Here is a 20459-nt window from a genome sequence, read left to right on the forward strand (position 1 = left end):
GTGTGTGTGTGTGTGTGTGTGTGTGTGTGTGTGTGTGTGTGTGTGTGTGTGTGTGTGTGTGTGTGTGTGTGTGTGTGTGTGTGTGTAAGAGAGAGAGAGACAGAAAGAGAGAGAGAGAGAGAGAGAGAGAGAGAGAGAGAGAGACAGAAAGAGAGAGAGAGAGAGAGAGAGAGAGAGAGAGAGAGAGAGAGAGAGAGAGAGAGAGAGAGAGAGAGAGAGAGACAGACAGACAGACAGACAAATTTATGGAAATATTAAATATCCTCTGTATAATGGAGTGGTCAGTCTCTCTTTTAATAAATTTTACTGACAGAGATAATGGGAGGAGAAAATAAAGTTGTTATGATCGTCAGATATGACTGTACAGACACGGGGGAGCATGGATCAAGTTACCCCGTGCTTGATTACAATAACCCCCCAAGAGGAGGAGGATGGAAGACCAGATATAGGATGAGGAAAAGGAAAACCAGAGGTTGAAAAGAGGCAGTGAAAGACAATAAGGAGGTACTGTAGGAATGAGAGTAGATGTGTAGAAGGGCGGGAGGATGAGGGGCAGCATGTAATTCCATATGGAAAACAAGATCAAGGCATGGGAGCATTGCAATTGGGGTTTGAACAAACTCTAATTATAATCAATTAATCATAATTTTACTTAGAAACATTTATTAATTGGAATCAAAACAAATGAGTTGATTGTTGTTTGAGTAACAATCATCACAAATATGTTGAGAAATGTACTGAATATGTTAGTTTAAAGACGACTGTTCTTTTTTCCTATAGGCGCTGTCTCTTTAAATTTACCCATGATCCTTTTAGAATTTTTGCTCTGGATTTAGGAAGTACTTTTAGTATTACAACTCTTACAATATTCTTTGTCAGTAAGTCTTTGCAATAAATGCTCAATGTTGGAAAAGGGGATCCTATGACCCTAAAAATTCTACTTCGATAGTTATATACCGTTAGTTAAACCTGTGTTACTTCTTCAACCTTTATAAAGATTCTAGTCGCAAGTTAACATACGGGCATTCAGAAGGCTTGTTGACTAGGCTACTAGCTGAGAACGAAGTTTCTCCATTCTCGCCTAGGGGAAAGTCCCCGGACACATGGCAGAAAGTGCCCTGCGTTCGATCGCAGATACTCTGCGTTGCCATTGGTGGCTAAGATGTTCCATGGAACGGAGCTTGGTATTCACGAGTCGCCTTTGTCAGTGCGATAGACATGCAAGTAATACTAACGCATGAACAGAACGGGGCTCATTCTCTGAATGCATTTTTTTCTAAATGTACCATTGGTGAAAACGCACTATGGTACATTTGGAAAAAATTGCATTCTGAGAATGAGCCCCGTTCTGTTCATGCGTTAGCATTACTTGCATATCTATCGCACTGACAAAGGAGAGCCTGGATGTAGCAAAACAGAAATGACCAGCAAGCAAGCACAAGCATAACCACATTATCTATGTGAATGCATATGTTAGAATGCCATCTAGTGGAGATAATTAAAACACACACAGCTTGTATATGGTGATGACTCAGGACTCAGGGACAGCCAGGGTTTCAATGTCATATTCAATCATCACACGTATCCATATATTATTAGGGCTTAAAATGTTTGGTTACCTCCATATTATTTTCCCTTGTAGTCATTGGTTAGGTCTAAAAAAGCTGGTCAAAGAGTAAGAAGCAAGGATTGTACCCCAAGGGAAATGGACAGTGTTTTTTTAAAGCTTTATACTCCATCAAATAAATGTTGATCCACTCTTTTTGACCCATTCTATTTCCCCCCATTAATTTTTCAGCAAGGGAGAGAGAACAAAGACATTGGATTTCCCTATCATGGCCACTAGATGGAGTGCGCCGGAGCTTTTGCATCCTTTGTCCGTGTGTCACGCTCGCATCAAAGTACATAGCCGCACACACACACACACACACACACACACACACACACACACACACACACACACACACACACACACACACACACACACACACCCCCCCCAAATCTGACAATGACCTAGTTCCACCCTCTCTGAGCTGAGCTCTCTATCGCTCCCATCATTCATCATAAGTGGGCGTAGGCTAGGTAGCAGCATCACTATCACCACATCAAGCACCACACTAGGTCTGCTGCCTCCTCTCCTGCACTACAGTAGTACACTGGCGAGAGGGAGAGAAAGGGGATGAGAGGTAGAGGGAGAGAGCGAGAGAGAGACAGAGTGTATGAGAGAGAGAGCGTGTGAGAGTAAAAGAAGGAGGTAGACATTGGAGGAGAGAGAAAGAGAGAGGTGTGAGAAAGATAAAGATAGATAGATAGAGAGAGAGAGAGAGAGAGAGAGAGAGTTGAGGGGAAGCGTAGGGAGGAGGAAGAGAGCAAAAAGAAAGGAAGGAAAAGGAGAGAAAGGGGCTAAAGGAAGACAGGATGGCAGAGCCAGAGCTGAAATCACAGAGTAGCCTGGAGAGCTTGAAGAAGGCAGCCGAGGGCCAGGAGAAGATGGAGGGTAGGTACACCGCTACATAACACACACACACACACACACACACACACACACACACACACACACACACACACACACACACACACACACACACACACACACACACACACACACACACACACACACACACACACACACACACACACACACACACACACACACACACACACACACACACACACACACACACACACACACACACACACACACACACACGCACACTGTAGCCTAGCCTAGACACCACATGGTGTAGGGTTGCATCAGTCGCTCATAGGCTGCTGCATGATCTGGTGCAGCAATGTATGCATGTATTTATGGATATATATATATGTATTTGGTCATGCACAGCTATCAGGCTGTTACTCAGTGAGGTGGTATGGGGGTCAGCTAGGGTTTTCTAATGTAATGTGATTTGTTGCAGGGATATGTTATGACCCCCCCCATGCTGCTTGCATCCTCTTACTTTCCCTTTATGGCATAGCCTTCAGTCTATTTACAATTTCCATGTAAAATCCATGTGCTACTCAACTCCTGAACTATCAGTGTGCCAACAATCCCTTCTCGTGTACTCTCCTCTGTACTACCTTCTTCCCCACCCTCTCCCCCTTCCTCCCCCACCCCGTTCCTCCTCCTGCAGCTGAGGCGGTTCCGGACAACCCAGACAAGCCTCCTTCGCCGGACAAGTCTCCATCCAAGCCTCCGTCCCAATCCACCATTAACGACACCGGCACCGTGGCAGCCACCACCCCTACTGCCGATGCCTCCTCCCCAGCCAAGGCAGCGGGCGGCAAGATCGAGCTGAAGCGCAGCATCACGCTCTTCAACGGCGTGGGCATGATCATCGGCACCATCATCGGCTCGGGCATCTTCATCACGCCCACAGGGGTGGTAAAGGAGGCTGGCTCGGCCGGTCTGTCGCTGGTGGTGTGGGCCGTGTGCGGTGTGGTGTCCACCATGGGCGCCCTGTGCTACGCCGAGCTGGGCACCACCATCACCAAGTCGGGTGGAGACTACACCTACATCCTGGAGGTACATGTGTGTGGGGTTGGGGGGCTGTGTATGTGCGTGTGCGTGTGCGTGTGTGTGTGTCTGTGATGTGTAATACTGCATTTGGAGAGGTTGAGATATGAGCAGAAGCCAAATCTCTGTTGTTCACAAATGGATTAATAAAGTTGAACTGTATTGTATTGTAGGTGTACGGCGAGCTGGCTGCCTTCCTCAAGCTGTGGGTGGAGATGCTGATCATCAGGCCATCCTCCCAGTACGTGGTGTCGCTGGTGTTCGCCACCTACCTGCTCAAGCCCCTCTACCCAAACTGCAGTGTGCCCGACAGTGCCGCCAAGCTCATCGCTTGCCTCTGCCTCAGTGAGTATAACCAGCATTGCCACCAGAATCGGGTGGCCTGTACATTGCAGAGATAATACTTTTTTATATATAGTGAACTATATTCAAATACTGCCACAAACTGTAACACACATTGACCAATCAGGTCTTTCTCAGCCAGCTGCTTGAGTAGATATTTGATACAGCTACATCTGTATGTAGCTACATCTGCTACAGTACTATTGCTGCAATACACAGGCCTCCTTTTTGTCTAATTTTGGACTCTCCCTCCCTTTAAGGGACCTTTTTTCCCCCACTGATCTTCTCTCACTTTTATTTATTTTCTAAAATAACAAATGACATGAAAAAAAACCAACAACAAAAAACATGCAATTTAGCTTTATGAGGTGCAGTGATGTTCTCCTTGCGCTTCCCTCTCTCAGCATCATTGACCTTTGTGAACTGCATCAGCGTGCGGGCTGCCACCAAGGTCCAGGACTTGTTCACTGCGTCAAAGCTCCTGGCCCTGATCATAATCATCATTTTCGGTTTCATTCAGATCAGTACAGGTAAGGAAACACCCAGTTCACACATGTACTGGTGTATGTGTGGGTACGTTTGACATGCGTTTGACACACACTCTCCTCCTGTCTATAGGTTAGTGCTTGTTAAAGGTCTTTTGCCACGGCTTAGCTAGTTTTGTGTGATTATTAATCTGAGTTTTCACCAACAACGTCTTTATAAAATACCAAAGTGAAGCTAAAAAGGATTTTGTTATTTATATTGTAATATGTTCATAGACCTATCATAGACCTATCTGCTATAAATGTACGCTATTTGCATCCACCTCATGAATTCATAGCAAAATAGCTTTGTATGTAAAGACAACCCACCCATCCGAGAGATATAATGTCCAGCCATCTTTTTCTTCGCACTACATCTGGTCCCGCTGCCACGCCGGCTAACATGGTGCTGCATGTAGGGTTGCCATGGAAACTAGGCGGTGAGCTTGTTGTGCTGTGCTTTCTAGATTCTGAAGTCTAGAGAGGAGGACAGGGGGAAATACGAAAACACTGCCATCTGAAACTAAGAGGTGTCTGTTTTTTCAGGTTCCTCTCTCTAGCATCTTCTACCTCTTATGCAGATTATAACGTTGAAGAGAAAGACAGAGGGAAATATAATTCATTATCTTGTTAAAAATATATACAAAACAAGTTTTACAAAATCTTGATGAGATTGCCATTTTGCAGTGTTGTAACACCCTTTTCATCTTATTGTAACTGTGCCTGTGATGTAGGATGACCGCGAATATCCACAACTCATAAGAGTCTCATTGTTTGCCTCTACAGATGATGTTAATATATTCCAACATGGACAATAAGGACCAAATGCTTCATTGGTATGCGCCCTACTGCTTGTTCAGGGACGAGAGAGAGAGAGAGAGAGAGAGAGAGAGAGAGAGAGAGAGAGAAACATATGTACAGTATGCAAAGCAGATTCTCTGAGTTGACATAACACATGGATCATGCAATGCTCCAAATCTATTCCCAAGTAGTGGAAGCCATGCCATTTACACCTGAAATGAAGCGGTAGACAAGACAGTGGAGTAGAAAACAACCTTTTTCTTTTTCACTCAATAAAGTCAATCCTGACAGCATCTTCCCTCTCTGATGTAGGCCTCTATAGTAGGCTTAACACTGGACTGGACATTGTGTGAATAATTGAGTTCTATAGATGTTTCTTATCATCGAAAAGGTCTCCCTCCTCATATTGAAATGTCAACTGCCAAACATTGTGTTCTCAGTGCATCAATGGCAGACGGACTAACCCAGGGTTAGGTGTTTGGAGGGTGCAGCCTGTGTCAAAGAAAATATATTTTCTTTCATTTATTTCTCAAAATGTCATGTCTTTCAGTCAAACGTAGTCACACATACAGTCTTAGGAAAAAAAGATGCTATCTGAAACCGAAAAGGGTTCTTCAGCTGTACCCATAGGATAACTATTTGAAGAACCCTTTTTGGTTCCATGTAGAACCCTTTTGGTTCCAGGAAGAACCCTTTTGGGTTCCATGTAGAACCCTTTTCACAGAGGGTTCTACCTGGAACTCAAAAGGGACAACCGAAGAACCGTTTTGGAACCCTTTTTCTTTGTGTGTGTGTGGACATGTGTGTGTGTGTGTGTGTGTGTGTGTGTGTGTGTGTGTGTGTGTGTGTGTGTGTGTGTGTGTGTGTGTGTGTGTGTGTGTGTGTGTATCTACCATATTCCATGCAACAAACATTCATGCATGTGATATACTGTAGTGTTGATATTCTCAGTTCGTTGGAGTCAGTCCCTTTTGCCAAGCAGTGATATCAATGCTGCTCTCTTGTCTGTGTCTAAACAGGTGATGTGCCATACCTGACACCAGAACTGGCATTTGAAGGCAGCAAATGGGGAGTTGACAACATTGTGTTGGCTCTATACAGTGGACTCTTTGCTTTTGGTGGCTGGTAAGGCCTTTGCAACACAACTTAGGGCATGTTTACACCCAAGTCATATTAGGTTACAACATAGTAAAATGTTTCAAAATGTTATGCAATGGAAAGCGTAAACAAGCGCTTCTTATTGGGCAATTTTAAATAGTGTGCTTCCGTTTTCTTCTGTTTTGTGCCCAGTGAATACGACCCTGGTTTTGTCATCTGACTTTCATCAACCAATCAAGATTATCTGATCATAGGATGCTTCTTATATTCTATGAATGTATTTCCAGTTTTGTAGACTATAGAAGGTTGATGTTATGCTACTAATCTGATTTAGTAATCTAATCTATTATTATTCTTTTTTATACAATGTTCTTGTACTATATAACGCATCATGTTCTGTTTCCTCTCCTTTAGGAATTACCTGAATTACGTGACAGAGGAAATGATCAATCCAGAGAGGTGACTTCCCACTGGGCACAGACGTCGATTCTCAATGTCTATTCCACGTTGGTTCAATGTAATTTCATTGAAATGACGTGGAAACAACGTTGATTCAACCAGTGTGTGCTCAGTGGGTTATGTGTTGTGAAGTTTTTATTGAGGATTGTACAGAGTTACCACAACTACCCTGTAAATATGTCTATCACTATGTGTATGATTGTTCTCTAACATTTTGATTGTGCTTAATTGCCCTTGATTGACTGCGTGGAGGTGTTTTTCAATGTGATAATGACAGATCGTGACATTTCAGATAGCAAGAAATTCACAGTACTAGTAGTAGTACTAGTATCACATTCATACAATGTAACAACAGAATAATCACGTTGAATACAGTCATGAAATTGCATGAAATGAAATGAAATACAGTTGGCTCAAATAACCTCAAATTGGATTGGCTGACACATTATGAGTGCTCCTCCATGACATCATCTGTCATTGATCACCTTTGACCTTGATTCCAGAAACCTGCCACTGTCCATCATTATCTCCATGCCCATTGTGACTGTGGTGTACGTACTGACCAATCTGGCCTACTTCACCACTATCCCCCCGAGTGTGATGGTCGAGTCCGAGGCAGTAGCTGTGGTAAGGATGGCTTTATTAAAAGATCATGTTTTGGGAGCTGGAAAACAGTGCGCTGATATTCCCTTTTTCATTCATAATGTACCTATCATTTATTTTGCTAACAAAAAGGCAACAGGGGACATTATAATAATAGCAAAGATGAAGAGATTGAATGTGAACTGGAGTATTGAATGGTAGCGCTTTCCCATTGCAGATCTTTGGGGAGTATCATCTTGGTGTGATGTCCTGGCTCATCCCTGTCTTTGTGGGGCTGTCCTGCTTCGGAGCGGTCAACGGAAGCCTGTTCACCTCGGCACGGTCTGTATCTGTTCTACACACAGATAACTCTGCAACGAGTGTGTGTAGATCTGTGTGTGGTTGTGTGTGTTTAATCCAGTCATTTGATACTTTAATTAAAGCCCGGAGATTGTATCAAAATGCTCAATTATGAGGGTTTGCCTGTCTGTCTCATAGGCTGTTTTATGCTGGCGCTCGAGAGGGTCAGCTTCCTGCTGCACTGGGATTGGTCCACACTGACCTCTTCACTCCAGTGCCCTCCCTCATTTTCACGGTGAGTACTGCCATTGGTCCCTAAATTGGTTTAACATGTAAATTGGTTTCAAATTTTGAGATCCAATTTGAGAACTAACAATTGGGCAAGGCTAAAATCATAGTCATCAACTCAAATCAATCTGGCATAGATTATTAGTTGGTAAATACAGTACATCCCAAAATTTGACATAGCAACTGAATAGCAGTTATTTCCATCGCAATACATTTTTTATTATTTAAAAAAAAAGTGTAATGGTAATGTTTTACAGAAAAAAATGCTAATTTATAGTCAACGTACATATACAATGCAAGAATGCAATTATCTATCCCAAAATGTGACTACAGATTAGGTTTAATACATGAGCCAAATGTCTCCCTGCAGTGTTTCCTGTCCATGCTGTATGCCTTGTCCAAGGACATCTTCTCGGTCATCAACCTGTTCAGCTTCTTCACCTGGCTGTGTGTGGGCATGGCAATCGCCGGCTTGCTGTGGCTCCGCTGGACCAAGCCAGAGCTCAGGAGACCCATCAAGGTACCATTACTGTAATAAGACCTGTTTTAATATTCTTCAAATGCATCCTTCCTTTATCCATTCCTTAAATAAATTACTGATCTGACATGGCTGGATTGGTGTACACCAGATGTCCTATGCATTGCTTTCAGCAGTTACTGTATGTCATGTCAGATCAGTGATTACTTTAAGGAAGTGAGGAAGGATGGATTCATTTTAAGATGATAAAACAGGGCCTACTTAAAGATGCACTATGCAGAAATTGCTCTGCCATTTCCTGGTTGGTAAAATTCTAATAGTTTGCTTAATTTTAATTTATGTGACAAGAGAATAATTGCAGCGTCTAAACTGCTGTGAAATATATTTTCCATAACTAAAAACATTGTATTTTCAGCAGTTGAAGCTGGTGTACAAAACCCGAAAGTAAAAGACGCAAAAACAAAACTTAAGAATGGGAAGCATAGAAATAGCCCACATAGAACAAATCCACTGCTTCTTAGACTTGCTTTCAATGAGAATGACATATCTATAACTCACATTTCTATGTGAATTTAGTTGGGTCACCTAAAGCATAACAATTAAAATGAGTGACCGGAAAAAGTCAAAAATAATGTTTTCCATGCAATCCGAGATAGCACGATCGAAGTGATATGAAGCCGAGTTTCTTTTAGTTCCATCCTGTAACCGTTGGGTTTGTGTACATTAATCAAATTTTCCCTGGCAGATTTGGTTGGTGGTCCCTGTGGTGTTTGTGCTGGGCTGTGTCTTTATGATCGTGGTGTCATTCTGGGCAGCTCCCTTTGAGTGCCTGATAGGCAGCGGGATTATCCTCACCGGTATCCCCGCCTATCTCCTGGGGTACAAGTGGAAGAAGCCCCACGTTGTAAAGAAGATCCTAGGTGAGCTGGTCATGTGATTTCTCTGATATCTGTTACTAGCTTAGTTCAAACGTGGGTAGCACAACTGATGTACAGTATGTGGAGGCAAACTCATAAATCACAAGCTCATGTATCACAACTGATGTGTCAAATGGGTCATTATACATCAATTGCTTGAGTGTGAACTAGGCCTATATGTAATGGGTTGTCAAGGCTGGAGATACATTTGTGACTGGTTATTTGATATTACCATTAGCAGCCATTTCTGTTTTTGCACTTCGCAAACTGTTTTGTATCTAAGGTTAACATCCAGTTAAATCGGATTATTTCTTTTTACTCAGATAAAAACATTCCATCGTTTCCCCGAAATTAAATAAAACAAAAAGTAAAAAGGTTTAAAGGAAGAAAAAACATATATAATACATTGAATTTTAAATCGTTACACATGTGCTTCTAAAAATGGTGCAAACTTTCCATTCGTGCAAATGAAATGTATCCTTCGGAGTGTTAAAGACAACTAAAAAAGAAATCGTGGCTGTTTTCTTTCCTCAGAGATCTTTACTCTGTTCTGCCAGAAGATTTTTATGTCTGTTCCAGAAGAGCGGGAAGAGAAGGAATCAGCCGAAGTAGCTGAAGAAGTCGAAACAACAAAGGACGACTGAGTCAATCTTTTAGTTGGAACATTACGTGTTTACACTCATTATTGCTTTTGTGATAAAGTTCCATGACTCTTGGTAAAGTAGGGTTTATACATATAGGGTTTATATGTATGCTTCGGTGTACATATTTTGTATTTTACATGCATTTTCATACTATATCATCCCTGTGTACTCTCTCCAGCAATTCAATTACAGTTATTCCACTTTCCAGTTGTATAGAGTACTTCAAACATCCTCACATTTTACCTTACCTAACCTTTTGTATTTTATTTTTACCTATTTTGTTCTTCAGTATTCAATTGACCTGAATTAAGCTAACAAAAGAGGAGTCAGGGAACAGACAAAATAGTCATATTTTCATCAAGTTTTGGTATGTTCCTCAGACAATCATCCAAATCTAGATAACTACACTACGGTCCAAAGTTTTACAACACCTACTCATTCAAGGGTTTTTCTTTGTTTTTACTATTTTCTACATTGTAGAAAAGTAGTGAAGACATCAAAACTACACATATGTAATCCCATAGTAACCAAAAAAGTGTTAAACAAGTCAAAATATATTTTATATTTGAGATTCTTCAAATAGCCACCCTTTGCAATGATGACAGCTTTGCACACGCTTGGCATTCTCTCAACCAGCTTCACCAGGAATGCTTTCCCAACAGTCTTGAAGGAGTTCCCACATATTCTGAGCACTTGTTGGCTGCTTTTCCTTCACTCTGCGGTCCGACTCATCCCAAACCATCTCAATTTGGCCCTTAAACAGCCTGGGGGTGTGTTCGGTCATTATCCTGTTGAAAAACAAATGATAGTCCCACTAAGCACAAACCAGATGGGATGGCGTATCGTTGCAGAATGCTGTGGTAGCCATGCTGGTTAAGTGTGAATTCTAAATAAATCACAGTGTCACCAGCAAAGCACCCCCACAGCATAACACCTCCTCCTCCATGCTTTCTGGTGGGAAATACACATGCAGAGATCATCAGTTCACCCACACCGCGTCTCAGAAAGACACCACGGTTGGAACCAAAAATCTCCCATTTGTACTCCAGACCAAAGGGCAAATTTCCACCGGTTTAATGTCCATTGCTCGTGTTTCTTGGCCAAAGCAACTATCTTATTATTATTGGTGTCCTTTAGTTGTGGTTTCTTTGCAGCAATTTGATCATGAAGGCCTGATTCACACAGTCTCCTTTGAACAGTTGATGTTGAGATGTGTCTGTTACTTGAACTCTGTGAAGCATTAATTTGGCCTGCAATTTCTGAGGCTGGTAACTCTAATGAACTTATCCTCTGCAGCAGAGATAACTCTGAGTCTTCCTTTCCTGTGACGGTCCTTTAGGGGGGCCAGTTTCATTATAGCGCTTGATGGTTTTTGCGACTGCACTTGAAGAAACTTTCAAAGTTCTTGAAATTTTCCAGATTGACTGACCTTCATGTCTTAAAGTAATGATGGACTGTCGTTTCTCTTTGCTTATTTGAGCTGTTATTGCCATAATATGGACTTGGTCTTTTACCAATAGGGCCATCTTCTGTATACCACCCCTACCTTGTCACAACACAACTGACTGGCTCAAATGCATTAAGAAGGAAAGAAATTCCACAAATTAACTTCTAAGAAGGCACACCTGTTAATTCAAATGCATTCCATGTGACTACCTCATGAAGCTGGTTGTGAGAATGCCAAGAGTGTGCAAAGTTGTCATCAAGGCAATGGGTGGCTGTTTGAAGAATCTAAAAAATAATATGTATTTTGATTTGTTTAACACTTTTTTGTTTACTACATGATTCATATGTGTTATTTCATAGTTTTGATGTCTTGACTATTATTCTACAATGTAGAAAATAGTAAAAAATTAAGAATAACCCTTGAATGAGTATGTGCTCTAAAACTTTTGACCAGTAGTGCACATATTTAACTTTTGATTTATATAATATAACCCACTATAACTGAAGGTATGTTTTTAACTCAGTGTATTTGAATGAACAATCTAGTGCTCACTTAATGTGATTGAACAATGGCCATCCATCTATGAGAAACACATCAATTGATTCAGGTAACTCATACAGCACATTCTGTCCCTTGATTTTGGAGTTTAATGTCCTTTATGTAATGTTAACATTGTATATTTGTAACCAGTTTTAAATTCGATGTTTGGAACACATAGTAATTTCCCATACTCAAATTCACATTGAAACATTTTCAAATTGATTCGACAGAGCACTATTTGAAGCACATTTGTGGATTTCTACCGTGTTGTATTCTGATGTGTTGCCTTAAGATTATTGTTACACAGGTCAGTTGCTTGTATTGATACTCAATGCCCTGTTACCTCTCAGTTCCTATGTCAAACCATGCTTTCATGATATTTTGTTGTAAACATTGTTTTATGTTATTCGATACAAGCAGTTGTGAATATGGCATCAAGCTACTCAACCAATGTTCTGTGTCTCAACTTTCCACCATACATTTTTAACCATTGTATTCGGTGAAGACATTTGTATCAATGTTTTGTATTGTTTGTACTCATCAGATACCATGCCAGATGTCTGATGTCGACATTCAGCACACATGACTATTTCGCTACTGATGTATATCTTTGTCATGTCAGACCAGAATTAATGTTGTGAGCATCGTAAGTGGATAATGGAGGGTCTTTTCTCTTTTGAAGGAGCGATTACTGTAAGCGCAGATCTAAGACCAGCTGTCCCAACCACAGTCCAAACCTTGTCTCACCCCAAGCCAGACCAGTTCAAGCCAAAAGACAAAAAAAAAATACCTAAATGAAATTCTTCAGCACAGAATATTTGCACAAACATGTACATGTTACTGAATTATGGACACGATGAAGTATAGAATGTTAACTGCTCCTATTATTATAAAATATAATTTCCCCCCATTTGATTATTGAGTGGCTTGGAAAGTAGGCGCAATAGGTCAAGAGCACAACAAGTCACTGGAGTTAGAGAAAGTACAAACTGTGAAGAAGCTCGACAGGCACAGAAGGAATAGAGTTTACAGAGAGAGTAAATAAGGAAGTATAAGGAATAGGGAAGTTTAAATAGATTACTCATATATCTGTGTCTTGTAAGAGTATATTCATGATTGGCAGCATGAGGGAGAAACTCTTGGGGCAACTTCCAAAATTTTGTGGCCCAAAATGTATCGAACAACACAGTTCAGGTGTGTACAAAGTCGTGCGTATTATGTACTATAAAGGTTTTAATTGTATTTAATGTTATGGTAAAATACTTATTTGAATTGGAAGAAACAATTGTATCGCTGTCAGCTATTGTAACTTAAATGTCAGTGACCATAGCGGGTACATCTACCATTAAACTATTTTTGTTCAAATGGTCTGTGTCTTTGAGGTGAAATTAAGAAACACTTTTTTGTTCACACATTTCATATTTTATTCACTGGCATACCACACACCCCGCAGGGGAACCCAGAAGCCCCGTGACAAAATGTGTGTAGAATAGCAAGAAATTAGCTCAGCGACTCTTGAACATCCGGACAATCCTTGTCAAGCAGTAAAACTACATTTTTATACATAATAAAAAATGTTTTTGTTGCATTATTTGAGCATAACATTTACGTTTAGGGGCATTTTATAAGGAAAACATTAGTTTTGGTGTAACGATCGTCGTAGGTGGAATTAGACCAAGGTGCAGCGTGATACGTGTTCATGCTTCTTTATTAAAAACCGAACACCAAACAAAAGAACAACAAACGTAACGTCTTGAAGGCTCACCAGAGCTAACAAAAACAACATCCCACAACCTAAGTGGGCAAAACAGGCTGCGTAAGTATGATTCCCAATCAGAGACAACGATAGACAGCTGTCCCTGATTGAGAACCATACCCGGCCAAAACATAGAAAACCAAAACATAGAAATAAAGAACATAGAATGCCCACCCAAATCACACCCTGACCAAACCAAAAAGAGACATCTCTCTAAGGTCAGGGCGTGACATTTGGGAATTTTCCAAATACTTTCAATATTATTAAGTTCCATGTCAGCTCTTTGCCTGGAAATGCCCTTGTCTGGAGCAAAGCATCCAAATTTTAAACGTTCCAAAAAAGTGTTTAAAATTCTAAAAACAGGCAATAATGGATATAAACTGAAAAATGATCTTATAGTTTCTGTGACTTTAAAGAATATTTCTCTTAAATCTGTGATTCCTAAAAGATGTGTCTGGAGATTTTGTCAACTCAATTGATTAATCAAGAAAGAGCAGGGTCAGCTATACCATAAGGACGCCTTATTCATGTCCTCATTACATGTACTGTAGTTCAACCAGATCACTAATGGTCTGTAAAGTTTTCTACTTTTAATAGATTTAAACAAACAATATCGGAATCACCATGGTCACAACCATAAACTGTCAATTCCTTCTGCTTGATACATGATGATAGAATAGGAATTTTTGTTCAAATATGTTTAATTAGGTTTTAGAGTCATAAAGCAACTGAGGGAGAAAAAAAAGATTGATACTGTGCATACCACTTGAATGAAGAAGAAAAATGATAATTTGTCAACTCCGTGAAACGGAATTCCGTTAGATTTTTGTCTAACGTCAACTCCATCTGAGTGCCAAAACATCTGATAGAATGGTTATGGTTTTATTGGGGATTTTTAAGTGACAAATGTTCCATATTTTACAAATGTTTGTATTAAACTTTGATTTTTAGATGCGTCTGTTGGGTATCTGTTATCAACTCCGTCACTGATGGCTAACCCCCTTAAGATACATTTTTTGTCAATATTCTGAAACAACATTTTAATCACTGATCTGAAACATATAGTATGCTTAAACATGTGAAGTTTGTGCTGTGCTAGAGCTAAGGGATAATGTTAGCTTTAGGTTCTAAATCTAGAAAAACATGACAAAAGGCTAAATACATTTGCCCTGGAACATTTAATGGTGCTATAAAACAAGACAAAACAAAATTAGTTTAAGATTTGTATTACATACAGTATTTGAATAATCTAAGGCCTTTTAACACTTGTTGGATGATAATTGTACAAATTAAATGCCTTTTATGGTGTCTGACGGTGTAACGCTCGTCATTTGAATGAGGAGACCAAGGTGCAGCGTGGTAGGCGAACATCTTACTTTTATGAAAATGAAGACCGAAAAACAACAAAATACAAAAGGAACGTAAAGTTCTACAGCTATAGCAGACTATACAAAATCAAGATCCCACAAACTAAGGTAGAAAAAGGCTAACCATGTAGGATCCCCAATCAGAGACAACGATAGACAGCTGCCTCTGATTGGGAACCATACCAGGCCAACATAGAAAATACAACATAGATTGCACACCCTAGTCACACCCTGACCTAACCAAATAGAGAATAAAAAGTCTCTCTAAGGTCAGGGCGTGACAGACGGAGTTGACATAAATCCAGCTAGTTTTCATGTTATGTTTTTTTTTTAAATAAAAAATGTAATTAGGAGCTTGTTCCTTTACATGGTGTGATAGCTAAAACTTAGTTTTTTCAAAATGGATATCGAAAATTTTGCTAATATTAAGACAAATATTTGTGGGAAAAAAAGTTGAGATAGTCCCATCTTTCAAGAATCCCTGACCTCTAAAACAACATTTTCTCTCAGCCTCATGGCAAAATGTGCTTTGCTCGAACCTTGAGGGGGCCCAGCAAAACTGCGCTACGCCACTGATTTGATTGTATTTTCATTCTAATTTTCATGCCCATTTGGGGAGTGATGCTGGAAATAAGCACAAGCTAAAGCATGATGGTGAAATGCATCAGCCTCTTGATAATACAACGTGTCAACATCTTCATTGCATCTGTTTACTTGAAATAAATAAGGATTTGTATTATTATGCACAACTTCCAGGGGAAACAAACTGCTAGAACTCAGTAGCCACTGGATGCATACAGACAACAACCCATTATCTGAGCATAAGGGAACCCACCAAATCATGAAAAAGCATGGCTCAACTAGGTAACAACAAGATAACATCTCCAAAGAAGAATATTGGCTATATGAGGGTCTCAGAATACAACCATGATACCTAGTACTCCATGCAATATGCTCTGTTTTGTCTTTGTCTCTGTGATAATTTATTTCCAAAGCTAGTATCAAAGGCATGGTGCAATGAACTCTGTGTTCATTGATTCCCAAACGGTGATAAGATTGAGGCCTGTTCTGGGTGAGGAGTTCATATCCGCCAGGGAAGGAAATTAGGATGCTGCCTCTGTGATTGGGAGCTAGTCGCGGATCTACTGAAGATCATATTAAAAGATGGAAGATTGTCTCAGTTCATAGAGTTGGATAGTGGGTGCACTTGCCACAAAGCCTATTTTAGCATGGCCTGCACCATTTAGGACTTTCACCATTTTGAAGTAGTCAACTGGGTCAAATGTTATTTGTCACATGCTTTGTAAACAACAAGTGTAGACTAACAGTGAAATGCTTACTTACGGGCCCTTCCCTATAATGCAGAGAGAAACATATAATAATAATAATAATATTAATACTACTACTAATAATAATAACATAAGGAATAAATACACAATGAGTAACTTGGTACCCCGTGTATTTAGCCAAGTCGATGTGCAGGGGTACGAGGTAATTGAGGTAGATACAGTATGTACATATACAGTAGGTAGGGGTAAAGTAAGTAGGCAACAGGATAGATAATACACAATAGCAGCAGCATATGTGATGAGTCAAAAGAGTTAGCGCAAAGAGGGTCAATATAGATAGTCCGGGTAGCTATTTGGTTAACTATTTAGTAAGACTTCCTATGGGTTAAAGCTGGAATCTGCATAAGGTGAAACAGTGCCACCTTTTCTCCCAGAACCGCTGTTATTGTTTTAGCTTTGTTAATGAAACAGAGGAGAGGAATGTCCAGCATTGTGGTAAAAAGAGTGCATTCAGAAAGTATTCAGACCCCTTGACTTTTTCCACATTTTGTTACTTTACTTATTCTAAAATGGATTACATTGTTTTCCTCATCAATCTACACACAATACCCCATAATGACAAAGAAAGAACTGGATTTTACACATTTTTGCAAATTTATAAAAAATTTAAAACAGAAATACCTTATTTACATAAGTATTCAGACCCTTTGCTATGAGACTCGAATTTGAGCTCAGGTGCATCCTGTTTCCATTGATCATCCTTGAGATGTTTCTACAACTTGATTGGAGTCCACCTGTGGTAAATTCAATTGATTTGACATAATTTGGGAAGGCACACCTGTCTATATAAGGTTCCATAGTTGACAGTGCATGTCAGAGCCAAAACCAATCCATGAGGTGGAAGGAATTGTCCTTAGAGCTCAGAGACAGGATTGTGTAGAGGCACAGATCTGGGGAAGGGTACCAAAACATTTATGCAGCATCGAAGGTCCCCAAGAACATAATGGCCTCCATCATTCTTAAATAGAAGAAGTCTGGAACCACCAAGACTCATCCTAGAACTGGCCGCCCGGTCAAACTGAGCAATCGGGGGAGAATGGCCTTGGTCAGGGAGGTGGCCAAAAACCCGATGGTCACTGACATAGCTCCAGACTTCCTCTGTGGAGATGGGAGATTCTTCCAGAAGGACAACCATCTCTGCACCACTCCACCAATCATAAAAAAATATTCTGCTATTCTATCACTCATGCAATAACATACAAGGGGAAAAAATCAGTGTTTGTGTTTTGAAGTAACTTATTTATCCTTGTAATATCCCAAACGAGCATGACAGTTTCACCAAGTACAGATTCCAGCACTAAAGGGGGGCTGAACTAAAATAACAACTTCTCTAGTTGAAAACAGGCTGTGTGACATCAACAGTAGTCTTAAACATACATTTTTGTCCCAAAATGGGCATAAAAGTGTCAGTAGAACTTTAGTCATAATGTCAGTACTTTCCAAAACAGAGTTTTGTGAGATCTAAGGAACAGGGGACGTCATCGTTTTCCTTGGGTTGGGTTTAGATTTCAACCCTGCCCACATGCCCACTATGGGACTGCCACCTGGCACGGCTGGACGTTATGCTCATAGCCGCGGGACCAAGGGATGCTGAGGGTGCTGCAGCACCCCCTGAAAAATCTGAATCAAATGTATTTTTTCTATATTTTTTTTCAATTTTTCAATTTTCATAATTCTTCCCAAAAGTGGTGCACTGGGCTTCTATTAGTCCTGTATTAGCGGACCAATATAGCTGTCTGTAGTGTGGGCCCCCCAAAAATGTCAGCATCGCCTTCCCGCGGCTATAGCTATGCTTGCACTGGACCAAGCCCTAATTCCTGGGACTCAAAAGAGGAAGCGGCGGCGAAAAAGAGGTAGGCGAGGCGGCCTCCTAACGAGATTACTACACCTCCATTGCCCTCTGTTCTGTTGGCGAATGTGCAGTCACTGTAGAACCATCTGGATGAACCCTGTTCGAGACTATCCTATCAATGGGACCTGAGGAACTGTAATATTTTATGTTACTCGGAGTCTTGGCTGAACAAGTGTAACGGATGTGAAATGGCTAGCTAGTTAGCGGGTATGCGCTAGTAGCATTTCAATCAGTTACGTCACTTGCTCTGAGACTTAAGTAGTGTTGCCCCTTGCTCTGCAAGAGCCGCGGCCTTTGTGGAGCGATGGGTAACGATGCTTCGTGGGCAACCGTTGTTGATGTGTGCAGTGGGTCCCTGGTTCGCGCCCATGTCGGGGCGAGGGGATGACGTAAAGTTATACTGTTACATTGGTGCCGTGACCCGGATCACTGGTTGCTGCGGAAAAGGAGGAGGTCGAAAGGGGGTGAGTGTAACGGATGTGAAATGGCTAGCTAGTTAGCGGGTACGCGCTAGTAGCATTTCAATCAGTTACGTCACTTGCTCTGAGACTTAAGTAGTGTTGCCCCTTGCTCAGCAAGGGCCGCGGCTTTTGTGGAGCGATGGGTAACGCTGCTTTGTGGGTGACTGTTGTCGATGTGTGCAGAGGGTCCCAGGTTCGCGCCCGTGTCGGGGCGAGGGGATGACGTAAAGTTATACTGTTACACAAGGACACGGATAATATATATCTAGTGGGTTTCTCCATGCATGATCTAGACTGAACATCAGGCTCGAATAAGCTTAAGGGGGAGGGGTGTCTCTTTGTTAAAAGCTGGTGGGCGATCTCTAATGTTAGTCTCGTTTTTTTACTCGCATATGTTACAATAACTTATGATAAGCTGCAGACCATACTATTTACCAAGAGAGTTTTCATCTATATTTTTTGTAGTTCTCTATTTACCACCACAAACTGATGCTGGCACTAAGCTGTATAGGGCCGTAAGCCTACAAGAAAATGCACATTCAGAGGCGGTGCGTCTCGTGTCCATTGATTTTAATGCAGGGAGACTGAAATCTGTTTTACATAATTTTTACCAGCATGTCACCTGTGCAACTAGAGGTGACAAAACTCTTAATCACCTTTACTCCAAACACAGAAACACATACAAGACTCCCCCTCACCCTCCCTTTGGCAAATCTGAACAATACTCTCTCCTCCTGACTCCTGCTTACAAGCAAAAACTCAACATGGAGGTACCAGTGACGTGCTCAATATGGAAGTGGTCCGAAGCAGATCCTCAAAGTTTTACAGCTGCATCATTGAGAGCATCTTGACTGTCTGCATCAGCACTAGGTATAGCAACCGCAAGGCGCTACAGAGGTTAGTGTGTACGGTCCAGTGCATCACTATCCTGGACCTCTATACCAGGCAGTGTCAGAGGAATGCCCTAAACAATGTCACTCCAGTCACCAAAGTCACAGACTGTTCTCTCTGCTACCGCATTTCGCTACACCCTCAATAACATCTTCTAAATATGTGTATGCGACCAATACAATTTGATTTGACTTGAGAAAAGCTTATACCCCTAAACCATAAGACTGCTAAATTGTTAGCGAAATAGCTACCCTGACTATCTGCATAGACCCCCCCCCCCCTTGCACCAACTCTTCTGACTCATCACATATGCTGCCTCTACTGCTTATTATCTATCCTGTTGCCTAGAGTATATGTCAGTGGCAGTCGGTGCAGTTAAAGATGAGGGAGGACGATCATTTTTTTATGAGCATGGCCTTATTTATATTACAGCATATTGGATGACTGTCATTCATATTCCATTCCCCCAGCTCAATGTAACATCGATAGGTTAGATAGGATACTCGAATGTTCCCTATACCCATCATGAGGTTGCAACAAACTAGCCTATGAATGAAAGTTTACAACGTAGATGCACACAGGTCAAGACAGGGACACATTCAATACTGCCTTGCACACTCTTGCTTGCATCTAGCTGATCTAGGGTGTACTCATTAGTCCAACAGTTATCATTAGTCCAACAAATTCAGGTATGTTTATCCCAGTTTCCTTCCGTTTTTGAACAGAATCGGCTGAATGAATACACCTGATTACATGTAAACACAGTTTACCTTCATAGCAGCCACATGCAAACAGCTCATTGTGTTCCTTTTTGCATCTACGCGATCTCCTCCTCTCCTTTTCCCTTCG

General features: G+C 41.0%; 1 protein-coding gene across 1 annotated transcript; it reads left to right on the forward strand.

Annotated features, from left to right (window-relative positions):
• Positions 1-2071: 2071 nt before the first annotated feature.
• LOC129830227 (large neutral amino acids transporter small subunit 1-like) lies at positions 2072-13299 on the forward strand. The gene is made up of 12 exons (XM_055892621.1): positions 2072-2497; positions 3132-3523; positions 3688-3859; positions 4261-4386; positions 6201-6306; positions 6694-6738; positions 7242-7365; positions 7559-7662; positions 7819-7915; positions 8279-8428; positions 9132-9306; positions 9838-13299. The coding sequence occupies exons 1-12, from the start codon at positions 2419-2421 to the stop codon at positions 9945-9947; spliced, it is 1680 nt and encodes a 559-aa protein (XP_055748596.1). The 5' UTR covers positions 2072-2418; the 3' UTR covers positions 9948-13299.
• Positions 13300-20459: the final 7160 nt, after the last annotated feature.

Source organism: Salvelinus fontinalis, chromosome 31, assembly GCF_029448725.1.
Source record: "Salvelinus fontinalis isolate EN_2023a chromosome 31, ASM2944872v1, whole genome shotgun sequence".
Classification (NCBI taxonomy): domain Eukaryota; kingdom Metazoa; phylum Chordata; class Actinopteri; order Salmoniformes; family Salmonidae; genus Salvelinus; species Salvelinus fontinalis.